The 20,535-nt window shown below is 41.0% G+C and overlaps 1 protein-coding gene across 7 annotated transcripts in view; it reads right to left on the bottom strand.

Moving 5' to 3' along the window:
- Window positions 1-524: 524 nt before the first annotated feature.
- LOC139751225 (Kv channel-interacting protein 4-like) overlaps window positions 525-20,535 on the bottom strand; it is a 196,255-nt gene continuing 176,244 nt past the window's right edge. For 5 of the 7 annotated variants that reach the window (XM_071666432.1, XM_071666433.1, XM_071666434.1 and 2 more), the window contains 4 exons: window positions 14,566-14,635; window positions 11,993-12,063; window positions 6,900-7,112; window positions 525-5,644 (listed from right to left, as the gene is read on the bottom strand). In XM_071666432.1, the coding sequence (XP_071522533.1) occupies window positions 5,468-5,644; window positions 6,900-7,112; window positions 11,993-12,063; window positions 14,566-14,635 (531 nt within the window). In that variant the 3' untranslated portion in view covers window positions 525-5,467. The remainder of the gene's footprint in view (window positions 5,645-6,899; window positions 7,113-11,992; window positions 12,064-14,565; window positions 14,636-20,535) is intronic. The other 2 variants (XM_071666431.1, XM_071666430.1) reach the window with 1 other exon arrangement.

Genomic DNA, 20,535 nt, shown 5'->3' on the forward strand with positions numbered 1-20,535 from the left:
AAGGTTTATTAGTAATATGTAGTTCGTAATATTAAGAAGGCATATCATATAAAAATGGAATTACCTTGTAAAAGATCATATAGTATAACAAGTTTTTCCTAAATGCATAGGAGTATAGTCAAAGTAAGTCATATTCATAGTACATAGATCTCTAATTTTTATATATATATATATATATATATATATATATATATATATATATATTGGAAAGGATCACAATTTTGCGCGTGATCAAGATATTCCTATGAGTCCACGGGGAAAATGAATCATGAAAAGTTCCCATGTGCACTTTCGTGTAATAATCACATCATCAGGGGAGACAAGAGAGAAATATAAGTCAGTTGATATACATCGAAGAGACGAAGCTAGGACGCCATCTGGTAAACATGTGATTGTCCACATGTTCACCAAATGGCGTCCTAGCTTCGTCTCTTCGATGTATATCAACTGACTGTTATATTTCTCTCTCGTCTCCCCTGATGTGATTATTGCATGAAAGTGCACTTGGGAACTTTGTTTCATTTTCCCCGTGGACTCATATATATATATATATATATATATATATATATATATATATATATATATATATATATATATAAGCTGCCAGTACGACATGCATTATGAAACTTAGAGCAATATGATACAAAGGATGAAGGCTTTCTCAATTCATAGTATTATATAACCTGCTATATAATCATTTCCTCCATCTATATCTACTAATATAACAATATTTCAAATATTCTGAATGTATTAACCTGTAAATTATAAACTTCTCTGTTTACCTATATCCTACTATTTGTCTTGTGTTCAGTCAATATAGATTTTATTCATGTGATATAGAAATATATAAATATATGTAAATAATTATAATCTTGTACAAGTGATACAAGTGTTCATCTTTGTCTTTCTTTGTTTCTGTTCCACGTACCCTCGTGACATAAGGGATATCTATCTGCTTCTCCTGTTTCTGTTCCACATTCTCTAGTTGTTACTGTGTAATCTATTCTTCTTTATTCAAACTATCATCAACCATACTTTTCAAAGATTGAGAACAATCAGACTATAATTGATTTTTCTTTTACTATTTTTCAATTTACCTTCCTGTCAGTTTGTAGATCCAATTTGGTAAATGCTTCAATTATTCTTCACTCGATTATTCTTTACGCTTTAGTGATTTGGAACGAAAACGTGCAATTTATCTCCGTTGTTACGTAACTGTTCTGCTAAAGATAATCTAATTGTCTAGTCAATCCATTTCGTTTACGTTCCCTAGTTCAAAACATTTCAACTAATTACTCTCCTCCTATTACCTATTTTCATTGATAGTTCCCATTGCAAAATCTCAGTCTTACTCGCTATTAAAGTGTATGATTTATCATGAAAATGGCATAGATAGTAGTCGATTCAGAAAGGCATAAAAACAGACACAAAAGAGGATGAATAATTCCGCAAATACTAACTATATGTACAAAGTTTACAAACTTACAACCACTGGGAGGACATTGCCACGAATATATATATATATATATATATATATATATATATATATATATATATATATATATATATATATATATATAATATAAAATTGAGGTCTTTCAATTTCATTGCCAGTCCTGAGCCAAGATACTGGGCAATGAACAATCAATCTATAGATATAACAAAGATATTAATACTACCCTTGTTCTAGCCTCCATTACACTCCCGCTAAAGACAAATACATTGATGTGTCCTCATAAAATTTTCCAAGTTTTATAGATATATGTACCCAATCTATTTCATCTATCAGCCCTTGAGAGACTTGTATATAAGGCTCCTCACGAGGCAAGGGTAATCAGAGATGTAAATCCTTAAAATTATTGACCACAAAGATTATTGAAATATCTGCCCAGTGATTGCCGACACACAAGATGCAACCCATTAGTTTCGTAGTAGTATAAACAACTCTTATGAAATGGCTACATAACGGAGAGTTTTGCATGAAAGTCTTCCAAGCAACATTGAAAAAGGGACGAACCATATGGCCACAAAACATCGATAGGTTTCTATATACACAGGAGTGACCCATATATAACTAACTAGTTAACCTAAACTAGACGACTATCAGCCCCTCAAGCACGATGGTACGACCCAATGAGCACAAGGGTCGTAAAGTCGTGCTCGAGAAGTTAATGTACATAAGCTTTCTGGACCACATTACCTCTCGTAAAGCTTAAATATGTTAGAATAACGGAGGAAGTCTTTGGAAAACGAGTTCTTCAAGGAGGTCGATTGGCGAGCGATACCGCGAAAGCGACTGTGATTGGTCACTCTGCTTATGACGACAGAGACTAATAATGACATCGCACGTACGTGCAACCTGCGATTGGTGGTGCACATATAACGTCACAGATATATGATGACGTTACAGGTGATGATTGACTACCTTTGCAACGTAAGTAAACGTCACTACTGGATGATTGGTCAGCTGCAACGTGTATGTCATAGATTGGTCATGTCGTCACTAGCGATTGTTTGAGACCGGGAAATTTGAAAAAAAAAGACAATCTGTGCTCAAGATGTCACTTATGAACACCTGAATGCGATTACCAATGTTGAACTCGTTTTCCAAACACTTCCAGAGGTTTATTGACATACAGATGTATAGAAAAAATATCGTCCTGCAGTATTTACTGTACGTATCGCCCAATGACATAACATATTCAACATTATCATTGTTGATGTCACACCTATACTCACACACACACACACACTCGACCTTTGGACATAGCGTTTGATGGTGGCCATAGAACGAGAAGTGTGACATATCTCTGTCAAGTGTATATGGAGACTGTGTTACCTCAAGTCTCTGTATTACATGTCTGGTTATCATTAAGAAATTTATTTTTTTTAGTCTTGTTTGAAAAGGAAAAACAAAATAGTTGAAATAAAACAAACAGATTCAAACACATGCACACATTTGAATACAGAAATACACACACACTATACACACATACCCACAAGCATACACAGATACATATACACACACCACACAAGTATACATGTGTGTGTGTAAGTCTGCCAACACACTAAACCTTACACACACACACATGCCTCAGGCAAGCTTGCCTTCCTTTCATTTACCACAATACAGGAAGACTTCACAATATTAATCTCCCTCTTGACAAGTTCATTACTGGAACGAAAATGGGCAAGAAATACATTTATCCCGCCTTCCTGTTCATTATGCGTGTGCCATGCTGGCTCGGGTGATTGTCCGAAGATGAACTACCTAATGATTGGTCATAGAGGAGCAGCCTATTAGAATATGTCCTTAGCTTGAGCTGTCGTTCAAGTGCCATCTCCTGGTTACGTCAACTGGGTTGTAGGTATATCTATCGTTTCCCCCAATGTTTACGTCATCTGGGGGAATAGATTGTTGGATATATCTATCGTTTCCCCCATCATGCCAGCTGGGGGTTAGAGGTAGCAGATATATCTATCGATTCCCCTATATCAACTGGGAAATGGGGTAGTAAATATATCTATCAATTCCCCCCATGTCAATTGAGATAGAGGTAGTAGATATATCTATCCGTTCCCCTCCCATTGCCTCGTATCCTCATTGCTCCATATCCTGCATACTAATAGTATCTGATTCGAATAGACTCGCTACAAATCTATCATCATAGATATCTATATTCCTCTATCAGTCATTATAGATATCTATATTCCTCTATCAATCATTATAGATAGCTATATTATATTCTTCTGTCAATCATTATAGACATCTATATTCCTCTATCAATCATCATGGACATCTATATTCCTCTATCAATCATTATAGCTATCTATATTCTTCAAAAATGCTATTGTCCACAGGCCTACTTTGTATGCATCAATTTTACGGCACTCCAAATTTCCTTTAGATTACTTGGTTATATATCACCGACATGAATGATTTGAATGATTATTGCTGATTTTTGGATTTGAAGTGAATAAATGCATTATTATGCATCAATCGTTCATTATTTGATTAATGATATGTTGCTAATTTGAGTTCTATTAGTAAACTATGTGATGAACTTATAATCAGTGATGAAGAAATAGATAATAACATACAATCAAACCATCAAACGTGAAAATGTACCTTAAGAATAATATAATCTATCTATTGATAGTAATGATATAATCTATCTATTGATAATCATATGATCTATCTATTGATAATCATAATAACAGTAGTATCTTTTTCATCAAAATCTCGCCATAGTTCTTTCCCAAGTACATATGGTCTCTGAAAATAAAAAGAAATATAAAGCTATGTTGAAAAAAATACATACACGCCTGATTTGCATACTCCTGCTTGGCCACGGATCTGGCCTGCTCAGCCACTAGTGTCTGGAAACTGATGGGTGGGTGATTGTCAAAGTTTTTTTTTTTCCTTGTCTTGTGGTTCGTTAAGGCCAATAAGGGAAATGCTAAGCTTAGAGTACATAACTGGGCCAACGAGAGCACATACTTGGCCAATCAGAGTACATGCTAAGCCAGCGAGAGCACACACTTGGCCAATTAGATTACATACTGGGGCCATCGAGAGAACAGGATTGGCCAATCAGAGCACCAATGGGCGGATCGTCCTCGCTAACTCGTGCCCCTAATGGGTGATGCACATCTTTCCGCTCACCTCCTTCAGAAGGTCTGAACCGATTACAAATAGATGCAAGAACACTGCCCACCTGGACACAAGGGATATGTAGAAATGTGGGGAAGTTCTACAAGCAAGCCATCAAACACTTGTAGAAAAAACGTAGAAATCCCCATTTAGATTCTTGAGTGAAAGATGTAGGTAGACGTAGGTGCAATTGTAATTATACTATCTATAGGATTACTTTTTGTTGAATAGCGTTTATACTGTGCTTCTGTAGAGACGTCCGGGTATAGGGGCTGTAGCTGTAGATTTTCTGGTGATCGCTGGAGTGGTAGCAACGGTGCTGGTTCTTGCCTCATCGAGAGAGACGGCGTTACGGGCGTGTATTGCATTCTTAACGGTAGGAAGAGCTTTCGTGTGGGCAGCAGTTGTAGCGTTGTCTGTCACCACGCCTACGACTGTGGAGTTGGACGTCGTCCCGGCAACATCTGTGGCAGCAGAGGCGATGCTTCCTGTAGACGAGTTGACCGAGAAGGTCGAGGAGGTGGCGGAGCCCCCAACACCACTGCTGATGGGAGGGGTCGTCACAGCTGCTGTGGTCGCAGCAGCAGCTGCGTTAACTGCTGAGAGGGAGACAGACGCCCCGCCATCCGCAGCCACAACAGTAACAGCAACAGGAGGAGCAACAGGGGCATGAACAGTAGGGACGACCTCACTGACAGCCGCAGGGATGAATGTTGGGAAGCGAACGCCTCGACGTGCAGCTGTACCGCTAACAGCAGCAGTGGCGGTGGCGGTGGTAGGAGGTGGAGCAGATGGGTGTAAGTGGGCGGTGGATCATGGTTGGCTAAGGGATGGTCGTGTGGGCGGTGGGTGGGTGGGGTCGCCGTGATCCCTGCGGGTGTACAGGACAGTGTCCATCATGGCCAAGCTCTGAACGAAGGTCTCGTCCCTCGACACCCACTCCGCCAGTTCCTCGATCGTGATGGCTCCGTCATGGTTCGTGTCGATCAGCTGCGAGGCAAGAGAGAGAGAGGCATTAGTGGCGTCGATCGACAGAAAGAGAGGAATCAATGACGTCTATCGGCTGTGGCGAGGCAGAAAGAGGAATTAGTGGCGTCCATCAGCTGTGGCGAGGCGGGAAGAGAGGAATTTATGGCGTCCATCAACTATGGCGAGGCAGAAAGAGAGGAATTATTGGTGTCCATCAACGATAGAAAAAGAGGCCACTGGCGATCTGGGTCTCAATATGTGGTACAATAGATACTTGGCTGGGGTTTGTGGTCGAGCGGTGTCAGAAGGCATTACAGATGGAATTAGAATGTCTGAAGGGCGTTGAAGGGTCTTCAGTGGGTGGTTGATGGTGTCATGTTATCAGGTATGTGGTACGTGTCGAGAGATTATTAATGACTTACGATGAAAACACCTCATGGATGTTAGGTAGGGTTCGATCTGAATTAGACTGCATTTGCGTGGTGTTTGATGGGTTTTGACGGATGTTAGACGGTGTCAATTCATTGGGAGGCGTGTTGGAGCAAATGTGGGGAAAATGTATCCGATAGGTGTTAGAAGTAGACTGGATGTTAAATATACACGAGAGAAGGTATTGATGGTGCTAGACGAGGGTTAGTAGTGGGTGTATTAGGTGGTACTTTGTGTTTGGTATGTTTTATTACAGATGTTAATTACTGGCTTTAGAAGGCTTGTATATGTTCTGTTAGTAAGAGGAAGCTAAGTGTTAGAGGCCCCTTATTTGATTCTAACCTCTGGTTGATAGGAAAACGTGTTTGGGGCTCGAAATACGGCGTTAGAAGGTGGTGGATGGTGTCTTATTCATGGGTGATGAATAGTTGGAGGGTGGTAAGTTAGTGAACAACGTTAGAAAGTTATGATAATTAGTTATGATGTTAGGGGCCGTTAGATAATTTTTTGGTCGGCTGAATAGTGGTATTGTGATTGTCTCAAGGTGTCTGGAAATGCTTGAGGTTACTAAGCGGCTTTGATTAGCATTTGAAGTTTGTTCCGTTTGTAAATGTCACAGAATTGGGGGAAAGGGTCATAGGACAAGTTTGGGGGTCACGGTTTTGAATGTTTCATCGTGGCTTAAGGTGTTACATTTTTGTTGAGAAATGTCAGGAGTGTTGTTAGTAGTGTTGGCAAGTGCTTGTAGTTGCCTAAGAGAGAGAGAGAGAGAGAGAGAGAGAGAGAGAGAGAGAGAGAGAGAGAGAGAGAGTGTGTCCTCTCTCTCTCTCTCTCGTAACCAACTCACATGGAAGATCTTCTCAACGTGGTCCTTGGCGGAGGAGTCGTCGACCTGGGGTTCGGTGGACCTGCCCAGCATCTCGTAGATGGCAGTGACCACGTCCACCATCTCAGACTTGGTGATGAGGCCGTCGTTGTTCACGTCGTACAGACCGAAGATCCATTGTAGCTTCTCCTGAGTCGTGCCCCTAGACACGGTGGAGAGCGCCCCGAGGAAATCCTGCGCAGGATGGAAGGATATGTAAATCCCTTGACAGTGACCTTCATAGAAGGACATCTAAGGAGATGATTCCCTCCCTGTAGACCTAAGGCGAGAAAAAGGCTACGGATATAAGGATAGAAATCGAAAAAAAAAATCGAAAAATGGTAAACCTATTGATTTGTGCAATAGGAGTATATATACAAGCAAAAACATAAATACATAAACATATATACAGACGTACACACATATTCTTATACCCATATAATTTCTCTGTCTCTTCCTCTTTGTCTCTCTCTCTCTCTCTCTCTCTCTCTCTCTCTCTCTCTCTCTCTCTCTCTCTCTCTCTCTCTCTCTCCTGTATCTTTCCCTATTCAGATTCATCCAGGGCAAGACCTTGCTAATTGGACCTCACCAGACAACTTCCCACAGTTTAACTGGCTAATGGACATTTTCCTTAATTAGATTCACAGCTAACCTGCCCAGCGCTTGATAAGGTGTGTGTGTGTGTGTGTGTGTGTGTGTGTGTGTGTGTGTGTGTGTGTGTGTGTGATACGCGTTGTGAGTGTTTTTCTTATGAGAGATTGTGTGTGTGTTCAAGCGTGTTCTGTGTGTGTGTGTATATATATATATATATATATATATATATATATATATATATATATATATATATATATATATATACATGCAAATTAAGCAAGTCCTTCTAGTGCCAGCTTCATCAAGCGTTTCATGAGCATTAGCTGTGTTTTCATCTCCGCACCAGTTTATACTCAAGCTGGCTGAGATAATGGTGAAGGTATGAGAGGTACATTGGATAGAAGAAGGAAGACGTATTATGTTGTATACTTGGATGTGGTCTGTATATGTATACATGAATGTCACACATTAGTGTCTATATATACACACGTATACCGCCAATCTCTCTCTTTATATAGAGAGGAACAGCACGAATTGTTTTTCTATCTCCACACAGCTCACTCTGGTCTCGAAAACAGAGCGTTCAATTAGAACAATGTACTGAGAAATGATAGAAACAAACGAAACTGTTAAAAAAACCCCAGAAAAACAGAATGGTGGTGGCTGTGTTTAGGACAGAACCAATCCACTGTTTGTAAAGTGAAGCAATTTAAATAATGGGGTCACCAGATTAAACATGAAATTAGAAAACGTCGGGTTTAAAGAGCCGATCGCAGTGAACAGATACAACTGAAAAGAAAAAAGATGAATGTTATGTGAAGAATTAGATATATGAATCCATTCAATGTTTTTTGGGAAAATCGTTTTATACTGAAGTTATCATCTGGTCCACAAAGTAAACCTATCTTACGTCACTAAATTTCTATTGTCGTCTCGCTTCCTCCCCCACGGACCGAGCCAGGCCATATGCTCCTGTGGGCCACAAACTCAAGATTTCCAATAGCAAGATTTGCTTCCTTCGTCTTCTGTCGTTGGCAGGTAAGATGACTTCATAAATCCAGGTCGGGATTTATTTTCGGCTTACCGAATCGAGTGATCATCATGTTCCTTGATATATTGAGTACCACTGTGCCGCTCTTGAACACGACGGTACGGCTCTTGAACACGACGGTACGGCTCTTGAACACGACGGTACGGCGCTTGAACATGACGGTATGGCGCTTGAACACGACGGTACGGCGCTTGAACACGACGGTACGGCTCTTGAACACGACGGTACGGCGCTTGAACACGACGGTACGGCGCTTGAACACGACGGTACGGCTCTTGAACACGACGGTACGGCTCTTGAACACGACGGTACGGCTCTTGAACACGACGGTACGGCTCTTGAACACGACGGTACGGCTCTTGTACACGACGGTACGGCTCTTGAACACGACGGTACGGCGCTTGAACATGACGGTACGGCTCTTGAACACGACGGTACGGCTCTTGAACACGACGGTACGGCTCTTGAACACGACGGTACGGCGCTTGAACACGACGGTACAGGCCTTGAGCACGTCGGTACGGCCCTTGAGCACGACGGTACGGCGCTTGAACACGACGGTACGGCTATTGAACACGACGGTACGGCGCTTGAACACGACGGTACAGGCCTTGAGCACGTCGGTACGTCCCTTGAGCACGACGGTACGGCTCTTGAACACGACGGTACGGCGCTTGAACACGACGGTACAGGCCTTGAGCACGACGGTACGGCCCTTGAGCATGACGGTAAGATCATTGCGTGTGACGGTACGACCCTTGGAGCACGACTGTGGTTGACCTTGGTATGAGAGCCTGGCCTTCGAGTTTACCCTCAGGGGCAGGTTAAAGGTCATACATCATTACCAACGGTCATTCCGTTGCGGTCAAAGGTCATACCGTCGTTCTTAGGGGGTCGTACCGTCGTGCTCAAGGGCCATATTGTCGTGTTCAAGGGCCTGAAGCTGCTGTAATATATATATGTATTTGGATTATTATATAGTACCTTGACAAGGCATTATAAGTGTCTTGTTGCACACATCTATATTGATATATATATATATATGTATATATATTCTATCATTTCAATAGGCCTGTAATTCATTCTATCCCTAGATGTACAACCTTTTCTGTCCAAAGATCTGTTGCTCCTCCTAACCTCATATCAACAGTGAGAGAATGATTACTCTCATCCTGACGACAAATGCCAAGTCTCTTTAGCCAAGTTCTTCTCAAGTCATCCTGGGTTTCAAAGGAACTGAGGTTTGGCACAGGAACATCTGCTGGTATTGTTACAGAGGTGTTCACCGACTTTGTCTAAAGAGGAAGCATCGACCCTACACATATGAATGAGGAACAAAATATATAAATATTCTAAGAATTATCAGTCAGTGTTCTCAAGAGGTACAGACCTAAATGGTTCCAGTTTTCTTTGATCCACTTATGTTTTAGTGATCATGTCCCCCTGTTGTGCCTCTGGTGACCTCCGTATTTCATAAAATGTATCCCCTTAGATAGCCATGGGTATGTCTCCCTTAATACAGCTGTATTTTGTATGCGTGACCAGTAGTCATGGTGGCATATACTCGCGTCTCCCTACTCCCTGTGGTTATATGCAAATTTGTCTCACTCATATCTCTCTCTCTCTCTCTCTCTCTCTCTTCCCTTCCTTTCCCCCACGTACCCTTATCTCCGTCAACACATCTGAGCCGTAAAGCTTCCCCTGTACGCTTTGCTGGCAATATATCAACAGTTATTACGTCCACCAGACTATATCAGAAGACTCATTTTCCACAGACCAGCCAGCCAGCCAGGCCTGCCTCCTGCCTTCAGAGACTTCTTCTGCTTTCCCTCGCCACATATGTATCTTCATACACTTATGTTATAACTCCCCATGATAGCGTTTGCCCCTGGTCTGAACACCACCTAATGGGGATCAAATACTAGATTATTGCTGATATGGTGTCTGAAAGACATTAGAAATTTCTAACATATTAGGTCTATAAAATTTTATGTTTATCAAGCATATCTGCTTGCATAACTGGAATTGCCTTTGTGCAATGCAATCACGATTATTTTTGTGTTCCAGGAAAGGCATCACCACAGACGGCCTTTTGTAAGTAAAATTAGTCAAACATAAAGGGAAAATGTAACGAAATATTGGCAACATATTTTTTCATTGATATTTCAGAGTATTTGTTTAACCATTACAATGGGAGTGTCTTCATTCGAGTGTGAATGAATAAATTGTTATTTGTTTTCCTTTCATGGAAGTGTTTCGTCAAAATTTTTTCGAAAAAAAAAAGATCATGTTTGTTGGACAAATATAATATTCTCTTGTGTTCTATAAAATCCCATTCATGATTGATTCACTCAATATTACGTTGTTTCATTTACGTTATATATATATATATATATATATATATATATATATATATATATATATATATATATATATACACACACACACACTTATTTATGTCTCCTTTTGTTTTTCATCATCACTGTGTATCTTGGTTAAACTTGATACATACAATCATACAATTATGATTATACATATACATGCACATACTGATTGCAGTTGTCTATATAAATCGTAGGTATATGGGTCTATGAAGACCTTCTTAGTTCTACCAGCCTATGATCTACCTTCCTGTATGTGTCTATTTACATATAGCTTATCATCACAACACAGAGATGATGACTTCTAACGCGTCTTACACTCGGTCTGGTTCACATCTCTCTCCTTACATGTGTGTGAGCAACAGCAGTCAAGGCTGCGTCTGTCTGTCTGTGTATCTAATCACATGTTTCCTTTCGTCCATCGCTGAGCGCAGCGTCGCCACCAGACACTTTGCTCATGTTAGCATAACTAGACAGCCTAAAGGAACGCTATATACGCTAGAAAGGAGATAAAACACTCGAGATACGGAGGGTGAAGGGGAGTCAATGGATGACGGCAGCTGGCAGGAGAGGTATTTGCTACTGTGTTTCCGACGTGAATGATGGAGAGGGTTTGCCCAGGCGCTTGTATAAGGCAGCCTAAGGAAGAGGCCATGCTAAGACCATGGTGGTGAACATGGTCTGATAATATGTGCTCACTGTGGTACATGGCGGGGACTAACAGAACTGGTAACCTAGAAGCGAGTCATAGAGGATGACCTATTATGTTATAGACATAGAATACGAAAATCTTAAGAGACGACACTCCTTGGGGTATATATAATAATGGTGTCCATTGATGAATATTGGAGAGATGACATGATCGTCTGGGAAATGTCTTACAGACGACAAGGTTTATCTTGGAAGTGAGAGAGAGAGAGAGAGAGAGAGAGAGAGAGAGAGAGAGAGAGAGAGAGAGAGAGAGAGAGAGAGAGAGAGAGAGAGAGAGAGAGAGAGAGAGAGAGAGAGAGAGAGAGAGAGAGAGAGAGAGAGAGAGAGACACTACTGACCTCAAAGCTGATCTGTCCGTGGTTGTTCTGTTTGAAAGTATTGAAGACGTAGTGAGCGTACTGGGTGGCATCTGCAACAGAAGAACAGTCAGTCAGAACGAGTACTGGGGTGTGGGGTGGTACTACTGGGGTGTGGGGTGGTATTACTGGGGTGTGGGGTGGTAATACTGGAGTGTGGGGTGGTATTGGGGTGTGGAAAAGCGCTGGGGTATGGAGTAAAACTGGGGTATGGAGGATTACTGGGATATGGGGTTGTACTGGAACTGAAGTATTGGGGTATGGGGTAGTACTGGGGTATGGTGTAGTACTGGGGTATGGGGTAGTACTGGGGTATGGGGTAGTACTGGAACACATAAATACTAGGGAGGAACGAGTTTAATCTTAACGGGCTTTCTTCTACTGGCTGGGGGATTTCATTTTCTAACTGGGGATTTAACATTCTAGATAGAAATTTAACTTCCAGTCAGTTCAAATACACCAGGAAAAAGTGTGTTTACTGCGGGTTTGCCTCACCCAGATGACGTTGAAATCCTGCCTGGTTTCGTGGGGACAGATAGATTGGACGGAGTTTGTCTAAGGATATTCGTACTTCATTTATGGGGAGTCAGTAAAAGTACGTCATAGAATGGAGACTAACAGGTGTGAAAAGCTTGTCAAGGGTCTGGCCCGCCATCCACATTACATGGAGCACAAAGCCAGAACACTTAGCCACGAATCGTATCTTAACTGTTGAGTGATAGATTTATTACGAATTTAGGAAAATATAATATGTTGACAAAGGGTTTCTCTCTGGCTGTAAGTTGACACTAACAGCTTGATGGACTGTGTTCACAGGAGGCAGGGGATGTGGATGAAGTATCACAAAGGAATTAAAAACGTGCACGAAAAACTGCAATATGAACTCTTTTGACTGACATAACGCGAGGAAAAATATTGAATGCAATAATCTCTGATGGCCTCAGGCTAAGAAAGCAGCGAATGAGAAAAACAGAGAAATGAATTCCAGGCTTCAAAGTTAAGGCCACTGAACTAAAGAAACTAATCCACGCGTCACATTTCACAGGTGCGCTGTGTCCAGTTCTGAGCGCCCTACTTCGATAGATGACAATATACATAGAGTATACAGCGGCAAGATACCAAGACAATGGCCGGACAGAGAAATTAAACCTGTGAGAGCCATCTGAACGTCTTAATAAAAAGGTTAAATTCCAATTCAATAAATGTAATCAAAATCTTTGACATTCATTAGTTAACCTGCCACCTACGCCTTCATCAGCTCGAGTTCACATGTCACAAAAACTTGTGGGTAACTTTCCTTTTGTCACAGCAAATGAAATTAATTAAATCAGAACTTTTATCGAAAAAATTGGGATTACATTTGAGAATTACTGTTGGTTTATCTCCGTCAACGAAATATTTCGTAGACTCTCCTAGGAAAACCCACCATACTGTACTGATCTTGATTTTAACCTCCTGGGAAAATAACATCGCCAAGTCGTCAGTGGAAGGACCTGTTGTCTGCATTGTGGGTAGAGGGAAATGTTGGCCATAATGATAGTATGTTATCTGTGAAGGTCACTGTTCTCTGTAGTTGGCAGTGTTGGCTGGTGTTGGCAGTGAAGGGGAAGTGTTCGCTGTGATGGGAACTGTTGCTACTGATGAGAACGACATGTCGTGTTGGTCGTGAGGCCAACGACAGGTCGTACATCAGTTCAGTCGTGGTGAGTCGTCTTTACACCTATCCAGTGTTGCCATTTTTATATTTTTCCCCGTGATATCACACATTTGAGCCCAGGAAATGGCATGTCATCGGTTCCCGATACTAGAGTCTTGGGAAACATATATATTTTCCTTTTTTTTTCCTTGTTCCTTCAAGTACTTTATCTTTTGTATCTATGCTTGGTGAGGAGTAAGGCTGTCTAATGTTGCTTAGGTGTCTGTGTTTTGGGTTGTCTGTGTAGGATGGTATGTGCGTTTGTAAGTTTGTACTGACGAGATGGAGTCTATGATCTTTGGAAATATCTGAAAGTATTACTATGTCTGTGCAAAACAGATTACATAGATTATCCAGACCTTACAAGTGTGGAATAAATGTTCCACAACAGACACACAGACTACAGAGAAAATGAAAATGGTTTTATCTTGAATCTTGTTTCATCAAATCGTCTAACAATCTGCAATAAACTATTCTCTACACGTCTTCATGCATAGCTAATCTAATACTAATCCCATAGCAACACATATATGGGAAAATGTAACATCAAAGCGACGTTACAAAACTTAAGTGTAGTTTCTCGGAATTCAACGACGTTGATCATATTCGTTTCCTCTTCATTGAATCGTAATCTTGTTTGGAAGCTGATCGTCAAGGCATGAAGAACACGACTGGCAATCAGAGCAAATACGAAAAATGGCTGACTCTCTCTCTCTCTCTCGTCAATGATGGATACGTGTTAGACCGATGTCAGAGAGAGAGAGAGAGAGAGAGAGAGAGAGAGAGAGAGAGAGAGAGAGAGAGAGAGAGAGAGAGAGAATTATTGGACTGTTTACAACTAAGGCACAGCAGGACTCACCTCCCTGAGGAAAGAACTGGGCGAAGATGTCTTTGAATCCTTCCTCGTCCACCATACCAGTAGGACACTCCTGTAGGATCAGAGGATACAGTAATAAACATTATACATTCTCTACTCTCCTACTTCTCATCATCTGGATATACAAGAACACACAAATATAAAGGTGAATTAGCATGAAAGTGTCGTTTCTCATAATCTACTAATGGTAAGAAAAATGGTAATGAGAAGGAATATGAAGTTGGTATTATGAAATTTATATAAATATTTATTCTACAGTTGTATGGAATAATGGAATAGAATAGGAATTTTTCAAATTCAAGAACAACGAAATCATTCTAGATGGATATACGATAAAATTATAGATTCCATCACAAACATTATAACATTCAAACCGATGTATAGAAAATCAGGATTATTGGGATTTCGTTATAGATCCAGATTATGACTATGGACTATAAATGGATCAAAGAGGAACTCAGGTCCAAATTATAAGTACCTATTCTCCTTATTACTGATAAAGTACATTGAGTACGACGGTACGACGCTTTGGTATGATGGTCTGACATTTGGGTCGTATCGTAGTGTTCCAGAGGTCATGCTATCATGCTCAGGGGTCGCACTGTCACCCTTAACAGGTTAATGGACCATGAGGTTATATCACTGTCTACATGGTGTATTTTTTTTCTGATTTTATGGTTACATTCCATACTCGGATCATCGACACACGTAATTTCACATAATTTCGTTCAGATTTGTGCTGGAAGGCTCAAAAGTTCCATTATGATATCGAATCTAATGATTTTGATGATTTCTATGTGCGTGCATAATGCTTTGTACGTCTGATCAGTGGGGACAAGACAAGAATGTAAATTAAAATATTTATATATGTATGTGTGTGTGTTTGTACATCATACTGTCAAGGGTTGAATCTAATAGTATTCTGATCTGGTATCCATTGACAACCGTTGTACATTCTGTAATATGTATATATATATATATATATATATATATATATATATATATATATATATATACACACGATCGTGTGGGGATATTGCAATTTCCAGGGAAAGTCTGTTCTAACACTGAATCCTGCCTCACGATATAAAGATATTCTGTTGCCCACCAGTCTGTTGCCCACCATTCTCTTACAATCTGTTCTTCAAATCTGTTGGTCTGTGTACACTTCTAAGGTTATCCTATTCATGTTAAGTGTCATTCTCTCCACATCGAGATAACTATTATGATGTGATCAAAATCTTTATTGTATCTCAGAACCTGAATGAAAATAGATTCTAGATACGAGCAAGGGGAAAATAGAATCGGATCCTCAGTTTTGTGGATGGAGATGGTATCCAACCTCTTTACAACAGAATATGTAGGTTCAAATCCACTTTCCCAGGACAAGGATCAGGTCAGGTTTCCACCCTCAAACAAAACTTTGAGCCCAGTCTTCCGTTTGGAAGAGTAGTTTAGAATTTTGCATATTGTAAAACAATAACTTTTGTAATTTCTTCTTTGTACTCCTTTTGATGAAATTTTGTATTTCTCAAGAAAAGAAATGTTGGATCATCCAGTCTCGAAGTTGAGAGACTCTCTATGTACTTTTCCTACGTCAACTGTTGGGTCAAATATCCAATTGTAGGAAGGAGAGAGGATCCAATGCTACTAGCTAATAGGGCTCGGAAATATGATGAAGGCGACTCTCATACGAAGCCCTCTGGCTGTCTAGATATGTCTGGAAGAGGGAGCCACGTATCTATATAGGAAAGAGAGAGAGAGAGAGAGAGAGAGAGAGAGAGAGAGAGAGAGAGAACATCAGTATAGAGAGAATCATTCATCACACTGTCAAGTCTCCATTGAAGATATTCATTTATTTTTTTCCCCCAACATCTGCCTTTCTTGTTTTCCTCTGCTAGTCTTCAGGTGTTCCCGTTTCCGCTGGCAGTGTTACCCGGAAAAGTCAATTTTCCATGGGGCTATTCAATCAACATCCAGTCAATCCCCTCCCTCCCTTCCTCTCTCTCTCTCTCTCTCTCTCTCTCTCTCTCTCTCTCTCTCTCTCTCTCTCTCGTGTGGTGAGCACTTCGCAGTAGTCATGCCTTTTGACAAAATCTCATCGCAGGTAGCTTGTAAGGTAGGTAGGTAGGTAGGCAGATAAGTAGATTGGCATGTAGATAGGTAGATTGAGAGAGAATGTTTACTCTATTCTGTATATATGTAAACAAATAATTTCTACTATGTTTCAAAGATCTAAGCCCAAAAACACGAAAAAAAGGCCATAAAAGATATAGCACACCTCAGTTATGAAGAAAACTAATGCCAGATTTGTGTTAATTTGCATAAAATGGTAAAAAGAAGTTTTTAACTACTTCAGTATTAACCAAGTATTAACATCCTTTTTCATTTAATCTTATCTAAATATTACCCATGTAATAACATTACTTTCTTCTACGTTACCTTAATGTTACCCAAGTATTAACCTCGCTTTCCTTCACCTTTACCTAAATGTTACACGAGTAATGATATCATTTTACTCAAATACCGCGGCTGGGTAGGTGCGCGCGCATGGTAACCCTTTCATTATGCAAATTAGGGACACAATGAGCGGATCTAGAGTACAGATTTGGGTCTATTTAGGAAGACCTCGGTATAAGAGGATCCCCAGGTATAAGGGCCGAGTTGACAGATCTCTCTGGCACTGACGTAGGATCCAAACCTAAAAAAACAGGTTTTTGTAAATCTCTGGCGGGATTCAGGTCCGGTTCAGAGGAGCTTATGATAGATTACGTCCATAAAGATGTCGGTCATGACGTAATTACAGGAATGGTGCGATGTTGGTGAAGGGGGGAAGAGAAAGCCGAGTGGATTGGGCTAGATGAAAATATTTGTGTGCTTTTAAGGTATAAAATGATTCATTTGCATAAAGGGTTAAGGAAAACAGGTTACTTGTATTCACACGAACGAGAAACCTTGATCCTACTCCATGTGGAAGATAAGGTCTCCTAGATCCAGTAAATAGGGAACAGGATCCCTTACATCACATCTGATAGGGGATTTGATGCCTCATACCACCCGGACTATGGGATCTAAGTCTATCCTCATTAGGGATCTAAGTTCTATTTACTTAACGTGAAAAAAGTGAGCCTTTTGTGTCGCCTAGTGTCGCACTATCTGTGATGCAGCGGATATGAAGCGGTCTTTCTTGCAGAGCAAGCAAGATATTGATGTATAGATGATATATCTTTAACGTTATCTATATTGAATTCTTTCCCTTTTATTCTGATTAACTTTATTTTGCAGTTGATCGTCTGTGTTGAGGAGGCTTCTCTGTGTTCCCACTCCAGAGTTAAGATAATGGAAAGTATCTACTGGGACAAAAAGGGGAAGATGGTAGATATAAAAACAGCTCACTGTGATACAAGTAAATAGTGGCCTTTCAGGATCATTCACCTTTATGGTGTAAATTCCTTATATATATATATATATATATATATATATATATATATATATATATATATATATATATATATATATATTCATTCCTACGAGTCCACGGGACAAATGAAACTCATAGGAATATACTTGATCACGCGCAGAATTGTGATCCTTTCGAATATGTATATATATATATATATATATATATATATATATATATATATAATCACACACACGAGACAACGAAGAAAAAATGCTTAGAAGCCACTCAGCAAGACGGCCGAGCCTCATGTTGAGAGCAAAACCAACTTCATCGGGAAAGTGAACGACTCTTGAGCAACAAGTGTCATCATGTTGATGAAGGTTCAGATGGCAAGATCACTTTCTCCTGGAGGCTTGAGAAGCTGGAGGGAATGACCACACGGGTTCCTATAGTGACTCGACCCACCACAAGGGAGGGACAAGGCACATCGGCAGCGGCTGCACACCACAGGTCAGGTCAGGTCAGAGGAACGTCTTGAAAAAAAAATGATGGTTGAGCTGGAAAAGACCATAGCTGTGACATCTTGCTCGACTGGGGACACTTGGGGGGTGGGGGGGGGGGGGGTTAACGTCTCAAGACAAGGAGAGGAAAGAGGATTCTCCTGCAGTGGAGGTGTCCCACCACCTGTATGATGTCCCAAGGGCTACTGGGATACGCCTGTTGCCTTGCAGCCCTGGTGCGTCCTACGCAGGACCGAGCTTACGCCACGCCGGCGTTTGAGATGGCGCGTATATCATTGCTGCTTCTTCTGACGTGTTTGCAGAAAACGTGACTGAATTCATCCTAGACAGCTCACGGGAACCATCACTCGAGACTTGCTGGAAATATGAAACATTGTGTCGTCTCCTGCGGGGGTTTCTTTGTCGTCCAGCGGGAGGGAAAACTCCTGCCAGATGTGACACACAAAGGAAGAGGTTGATCGCCTTCCTCCACTTGTATTACAAAGGTCGTGACATGGCCTGGGGGAAAGGCTTTGCTTCCTGGTGGAGCCAGAATTCCAGCTGCAACCGGGGTTAGCTCAGGCAGAAGACCTTGTCCAGACACTGGACGACCAGCAAGAACTGTCATCACAACCGCTAGTAGAGCTGGAAGGCGCAATGGGGCAGGTGTCGTAATTGATGTGGTGTTGCACAAGAATCTTTGGTATTTAACAGGTTGGTGTCTTCCTGAAGATGTGGCATCAGCAGTCGCTTTTTAAAGGTACTCTGGTTCTACAAGCGGTTCTAGAACTGTCGTTTGTAAGCAATTCCAAGAGAAATAGATTTTGATTTACCCAGATGCCTTCGGGTTAGGCAAATCAGAACCAATTGTGACAAAAGTTCTTGAGATTTTGGGAATGGCTTCAAGTGCTCGAGGAGTTCCTGAAGTTCAACTCTTAAGATCCAGCCTCCATGAGACTGTTGAGACTGGATCGTCAGTCCTACGACAACCTTCCATGCAGCACCCGACCCGTCCCTCTGGGATCCATGCGTCATGCATGGTGGATGAAAATCTATACTCAAAGTCGGGATGACCCATGCACAGGTCTGTCTAAGAAGCGTTGACGTGAGAACGTTGCCATACATCATCCTGTGTGTAAGTGTAGAACTGGTCGCAGGGATCTCGAAAGTGTTGATGTCCTTCAAGTTGGTCATGCTCCCGTAAGTGACTTGGTCTTAGTGAAAGCCATCCATGCACAGGCAAGCAGGTCTGTTCAGACGTATTAGAGACTGTATGTAAGCCTGGCTCGCTAACGATGCCCCATTGTGCCTCCAGGGGAGGTAAGCCCATTTGGCTTTCCCGACTCTGGGGTGTTCAAAGGGACGTGGGTGGAGACACACACACGTGGGGCGACGATGGAGAATAATGAACAAATGATCAGCTAACAGCATTTGTGGTGATCTGACGAGCGTCCAGGATCTAACCTATGGTTATCATCTGTTACCAGGAATGATGGAATTCTTTTTTTGAAATTTTCAGCATCTCTTGAAACTTCAACTTACTATGCGATTTCCTTTGGGCGGATTAAGTCTTATAATGCCTTCATCGTCCCTTAGATCTCTCTCTCTCTCTCTCTCTCTCTCTATATATATATATATATATATATATATATATATATATATATATATATATATATATATGCCTCTTACCCCATCATCCTTTTCCCTCTCGCATGCTATAGTGAACCAATTTGAAACTCTATCCTTCCTACAAACGTAATTAACCAAATTAATGTTTCGTTCCCGTGGAAATCCATCTCACAAATGAAAGCAGTATTTCATCAATAATTGATTAACCAGACTCCTGGATGCGTCTGTTGTCAATTATCAGCGGGTATTTGTGGAAAGATTGATAGCTAAACAGTTAATTAGATAGATGGACATAGATAGATAGGAGGATACGTAGATAGAAAGATGGTCATATAGGTAGATTAGATAGATATGCAGAAGAGTAAATAGGTGGATAAATATGTAGACAGATGATATGTTTCTTTCCTTCCACTGCTGGAT

The sequence above is a fragment of the Panulirus ornatus genome, chromosome 11 (genome assembly GCF_036320965.1).
Source record: "Panulirus ornatus isolate Po-2019 chromosome 11, ASM3632096v1, whole genome shotgun sequence".
In the NCBI taxonomy this organism is placed as follows: Eukaryota; Metazoa; Arthropoda; class Malacostraca; order Decapoda; family Palinuridae; genus Panulirus; species Panulirus ornatus.